The sequence below is a fragment of the Antrostomus carolinensis genome, unplaced genomic scaffold (assembly GCF_000700745.2).
Source record: "Antrostomus carolinensis isolate BGI_N321 unplaced genomic scaffold, ASM70074v2 scaffold22960, whole genome shotgun sequence".
In the NCBI taxonomy this organism is placed as follows: domain Eukaryota; kingdom Metazoa; phylum Chordata; class Aves; order Caprimulgiformes; family Caprimulgidae; genus Antrostomus; species Antrostomus carolinensis.
In genome coordinates, this window is record NW_010289386.1 from 13,612 (window position 1) to 19,761 (window position 6,150).

At 35.3% G+C, this 6,150-nt stretch overlaps 1 protein-coding gene across 1 annotated transcript in view; it reads left to right on the forward strand.

Moving 5' to 3' along the window:
* Window positions 1–3,972: 3,972 nt before the first annotated feature.
* LOC104526757 (serine/threonine-protein phosphatase 2A 56 kDa regulatory subunit alpha isoform) overlaps window positions 3,973–6,150 on the forward strand; it is a gene marked incomplete at its 3' end in the record, with an annotated part of 17,780 nt that continues 15,602 nt past the window's right edge. Inside the window, exon 1 of the mRNA XM_010170306.1 lies at window positions 3,973–4,167. Within this exon, the coding sequence (XP_010168608.1) occupies window positions 4,042–4,167 (126 nt within the window). The remainder of the gene's footprint in view (window positions 4,168–6,150) is intronic.

Below are 6,150 nucleotides of genomic sequence, written 5' to 3' on the forward strand. Positions count from 1 at the left end.
TATATTTTGTTTGGGACCTCCCTGAATAAAAAAATCTTTTAACTCAATATTCCATGCTTAGACTTGGATTTATAACCTTATAAATTTGAAAACACTCGCTTTAGAGACAAATCTGTACAGTCATGCAGTTTTAATGTTTAATAACTTATGTTCAGGGGGGACTTCAAAGTCAACTTGTTTGTAACTTTTTATCCTTTGATATTGTGGCTACTGTCAGTAATGATCAGATTTTTGTAAACAGTAGAAACAGTCTGTTGAGAATTTCAGTATTATGAAGTGCAGGGATCAAATGAACTATCTCCATCAGTTACAAACATTTTACTGTCTATCGTGGAAATGACCAGAGAGAGTGAATATCCTTAGAAAGAGTCATGGTGGGTCATAATTTACAATAATTTTTATGGTGTTGGATGGAAATTTTTGTGTTTAGGATTTCCTACCATCATATAGAATTAATGATGATGGAATAATATGATAGAATTAATATATTATTATTCTGTGGCTGCTTAAAATCTCATTACTACCTTCCCAAGGATCTTGGATTAACTGACCACCAGCCTTTCAAAGAATGGTAACAATGGATTTGAAGAATTTCCAAAATCATGCTTCTGTTGAGCAGCCTCTAGAAAATAAAGTTGAGGCAATTGCATTTTGATGACCTCGATCAGATGCTGTATAGACTGTTTTCTGGGGTGTGGTTTAATGGGTGTGTCTTGGTGCTCTTCCAAACACGATTAAAAGCCTTTGCTCCTTTTTCCCTGCTTGAGTCTCCCTCATGTTTTCTTTCCTTCCCTCCTTTTTCTTTCTAAAAATGTCTTTTCCAACAACATGCAGCAATTCAGGGACAGGCTGGCAATAGAATTCAGGCTCACCCTCACCCCCCTGTGCCTTCAAAATACAGCCTCTCAGCAGGGTTATTTTATTGAAGCATCCACTGTCTGCTTTGAAACTACATCGTGTTCCTTATGGTATTTAGTGTATTTGAAGAAAAACAATTATCTTGAACCTCAGATGTATGGTGTAAATCATGATAGATGTTGAATTGAATCCGGTTTAAAAATCTTGCCACAGGTTGTTAAACTACTAAAGCTAAAAGCTCTGGTGTCGATGCAATTATGGTGGCACAGTTTATTTTATTTATAGAACTTGAATAAACTTCTGCAATATGATTTTATTGTGGTGTAGAGTTGTGTGGCTTCCACAGTACTTGGGATAGTTAAAGGTAGTTCAAGACAAGGCTTTAAAAAGTTAAAAGCGCTATCTGACAAACAGATTTTTCCCAAATCTCTTGGTGGTTCCCGTGGTACCTCTCATAACATTCCCAGGATAGGTGTGCTACATGTCAAGCAGGGAATGAGCACATGTAGACAGGTAGTGCTGATACAACAGAACTGGCTTTCTTGTTATTTATTACCATGGTTGCACATGATTTTTATCTTTTGCAGATGTCTTTATTTTATGAGTCCCCTTATGAGTATGGAAAGTGACTGTATGCGTAGAAGAAAAGACTTCATTTGGTTTTGCTTTAAATGATAAGAGTAACAAAACAGATTAATGGCCAGATTTTTCATTTGAGAAAACATGTCTAGTTGAGATAGATCAGATTGCTAATGAAATGGACTGGAGATGAATGGCAGGAGAGATATTACCTCTGTTACTTTCATGTCTAACTAAAAGGAGCTAATGCAGGGATTTCTTTGATATTGTAGGGAAGGTAATAAGTGAATTGATTATTCTGTCCAAATTCCTGTTACTTGTTTTTTAACCTTAAGTCTTTAATCTGTTTTAACCACTATTAGGAGTATTCAGATGCTGTCTGCTGGTTTTTGAAACTTCTAGGTGAATTTTGGTTAATAATACTTGATTTTTATTGAACATCAAATAAATACACTGTATTAGCTGCGCCTCACTGCTGGGCTTTTGTAACTTGAAGGATGGTTAAGTTTGTGGTGAGGAAGAGTAAGAGTAGGTCTGACTCCTGTTTGAGTTTGGGTATGAGCTTGGTGCCAGTGTCAAGAAGAAAAAAAAAAAAAAAAAGGAAAAAAAAAACCAAAACTGTTGTCCCCCCTCCCTCTCCCCCCCCCAGCGTCAGTTCCTTGAATTAGGTTTTTTGGATTTTATCCTCAGCTTGTCACTGTTACTGCCTTGTTGCTATGATACAATACTTACTCATGCAATCCGCTGTAGAATATTAGAAGGTCTGAGCTGAAATGTTATGTAACTTACAAGTGTTTTTACAGCTGATGTTCATTATTTTGCAGGGTGTAACTGTTCATGTCTTTGTAGTTATCTGAGTGAAATAAGCATCTTGCAAGATTTTTATTCAAAAGAAAAATGGTTAAAATTGCAGAATTAACATTCAAAAGTATGAATTGTTCTCTGTGAGGGAGTAGTAATTGCTGGCTTTTTCAAAAGCTCACTGAAGTTGTTATGCTCAGTTAATAGGATCATAACTGTCAGATGGGGAAAGGGAATACAATGCGATATTCTGGCGTTTGAACTTTCAGGGCAGAGCGAGCAGTTGGGATTACAGTGGAGGCGTTTCAGTCCATTTTAGCAATTACTTTTGGCTTATGGAAATAAAAGAATTCTATCAGATAATTACTGAATATTAAAACCACTGTTGACTGTTGTTGTTCCAGCCACTAAATGGAAGGTGTTTTGGTAAGAAACTTGAGGAACTGGCATTATCAAAGAGCGTTTGAGTTGTTAAACTTGGGAATTTAAAATTAAGTTTGTTTATTTAAAATAATCCTAAAACAATAAAGAGAAGTATGTGATCTTTTGGTGATTTGTTCAGATTTTAAAGTGAGACTTAAGATTTTCAATACATGTCATTAGAAGGCAGTTGCCTTTTTCTTGTCTCGATAATTTCCTTATGATGAAACAGCAGTGCTAATATCAATACTGCAGTGAAAGAATGAAGCTAATGAATTAGTAGGTCTTCAAAATTCTTCAGGGGGAGAACATTCCTTATTCACAAATAAAATGGGAAATAAAAGTTTTTCACCAGAACAAGTGAAATCCCAGTTGACTGATAGATGAGGTGATGCTATGTTGCTGGAGTGGCCTAGAACCCCAACAAACAAATAAAAACAAGAACAAAAGGCACACTAAACCAATTTCTCAGTTAAAACCATAGCTGCTTTTGTTGTGAACAGGCAACTTTTGAACAGTTAGAATATTTTAAGGATGCATTAGATCTTTGAATTATACAGTGTTTGAAAATCCAGATTTTTTTAGAGCTAATATGAAATACTAATAGAGGAATTTTAGTTATCAGTTTATAGAGAAACTGCACTGTAAAATGCAAATTCCAAGTCAGCCAAACATGTCTTAACACAAAAAACAAACAAAAAACCTGGAAACCTTACATGACTAAGACTGTAATCAATTTTTTAGACTAAAGCATGAAAATTGAGGATAAATCCTTTGGAAATATTGGAGGTGATTCTTAAGAGAAATATTAATCACATGATGTCAAAAGTATGTGAAGTATTTTGCATTGGGGTAAAAAGACAAGGTTCCTTCAAAGCAGATTTTGCAGCTTTTAAGCAGGTTACGTAATAAAGGATTAGGGAACAGAATGAGACAAATCGGATGAATGGAAGGTTAGTATGATGCACTGCTTTGTATGTGACTTTTGGTGAGGGAGAGTTGATACTTATTAATGTCTGTGTATTTCAAATAAAGTTAATTCAGGAACTCATTTTCTGTCAATATATCTACTGCCACATGTTTATCCATTATTTCTTGTATGAACCACACGTTGTGCATGGCAGGTCTTTCATTCTCACATACTTAAAAAGATATTTTCAGTTTTAACAATATTGCTTATTAATTTGCTGACTATTCTTCATAATAAAAACCTGAGAGCTATGCAAATTTTAGCCAACAAAATAGGTTTAGAAATCCTGAGTTTGCTTCTACAGACTTAAGTGATGGTTGTTCGTATTTTTTCCTTTTCTAGATGCCACCTTCAATGAACAGCAAGATCTTTTTTGTCAGAAGTTGCAACAGTGTTGTGTACTCTTTGACTTCATGGACTCTGTTTCAGACCTGAAAAGCAAAGAAATTAAGAGAGCAACACTGAATGAACTGGTTGAATATGTTTCAACAAATCGTGGAGTGATTGTTGAATCAGCTTATGCTGACATAGTGAAAATGGTAAGTAGAATGCTCTTGTTACATTTTGAATGTTAATAAAATATCATAAATTAATCAGTTTATGGTTGTAATGGCAGCTAGCTCAGAGTTGCTGTTGGTTATACTGCTTATAAAATACAATTGGTTAATGATAATTTGCCTTACAAGGTTGTTTAGAAAGGCTTGTAAAAACAGACAACTTGTAAGTTTTAATTATTAGCTGAAATGCAACGCATTCAGGTTAATTAAATGGTATATTGCAGATGCTTGCAATCTGGGTAAGCTTTGAAGTTGTTCTCACTAAGAAAATGGAAATATTCTGTGCTGCCTGTCTTTATTTAAGAATGGCAGTGAAGTGACAGGATAAAGTTTTCTGGTAAAGATTCTCGTGGGTACTAGTGTCAACAGAAAGGTTTATCAGCCTAAGAAAGCAACTCTACTTTGTAAATACTTTATACGGCTGTTTGTTACTGTTTTGGTCTTGGAGAGCTGTGCTAGAGCAGACTAAGTGGTTTGCTTGGGTTGTAAACCACAGGATGACTGTACAGTGCAATTTCTACAAATGGCTTGTTGAATAAGCAAATATTTGTGGTCGTTATGCTACATAAGTGATGTTTTAGATGTGCCTATACTCCATGTACTGGGAATGCAACTGAAGGACATTCAACAGTAATCTGAAATATTTAAAAATTGTTTTTTCTATAAATCTAAAATGTAAAAAGAGTGTGTTTAGTACCCAGGCACTTAGGCTAATGGTTCTCTAAACTTTGGTAAAGGTTATGTAGGCACAATGCTGACTTTAAAAGTAGCTGTTGGGAACGTAAGCAGCTCAGTTCAAACATACATCCTACAACTTTTGTAGTTTTCTATACAGTGCAAGCTATTTTTTTTTTTTCTTAAGGTTTTTATTGGCTTTAGTTTGGGTTTTGGCTCTGTTTTTTTCTTTTTCTGTGAGCAGCTGATACGGAAGATCAGATCTTTAATAGAAATAAGCGTATAAATTTTGCCATTATACAGAAGGGCTAGGATTATTGAAACCCTTTTAATCATTTTGACTGTTTCACCAGATGCTTATTAAGTTTTACAAAAGATCTGGGACACTGGAGTTTTTTTGTATAGTTTTGTTTTTTAAAGGACCTGTGTTTCTGTCCTGAATCTTTTTTACAGAAGAAAATAAAGGACAGAGTGTGTCCACCTCTTTTTTGGCTGTTTTGGGGTTTTTTGGGGGTTTTTTTTGCTGCTGGTGGCAGCAAGCCTGAATCCTTGCAGTGTTTTCTTACTCTGTGTGCCCTCTATAGCCTCTTGTTAGAAGAAAGAGTATACTAACTAGCCTATCATACTTGTTGAAGGGAGGTTTTCTTTTATATTGGAGTTGTTTTCTTTTCTTGAAGGTAAGGTGTTGTTTAGCTGTTCTTTTGAGGTTATTGTTGTTGTGCAAATGACTGGGCTCTGTGGATGCTTGTTTTTCCTTCCATAACAAATTTCCATCTTCTTTTTCCCCCATAAAATGACAGAAAATGAAGAAGGCCTTAAATGCTCAGTGAGAGCTTTTTCAGAGCTTGAGACAAAAGATCCCTCCAAGCCTGAATAGTATTTCTAGTCTCCCTGGCAACTGGCAGCAGAAAAGGTCTTTGCTGTGAATTAGGACTAAGTACCAGCTTTCAGAAAGAACTCTGGATGGGTCTCTCCCTCCAAACAACACATGTGTCAGGCTTGAGGCCTTTCCTTGTAGCAAAACTTCTTAAAAGGTTTTTTTGGTTTTTTTGTAATTATTATTTTTTAGACTGTTCAGTGTTATTACATTAAAAGAAAAAGCATTTGAGTTTTTTGCAGAGTTTGAAGGATAGTAGTTTTGGGATGAAAAAGTAGAAAGCAGCCTTAACAAAACCCAGCTATCATCTGACTGGTAGTAAAGGATTAACAGACTACAAGTATTCCCTGAAAAAAGCCAGAGTGGCATTAGTGGCAGAAGCAGAGCTAATTTCTTTCCAAAGCCCCTTGTCT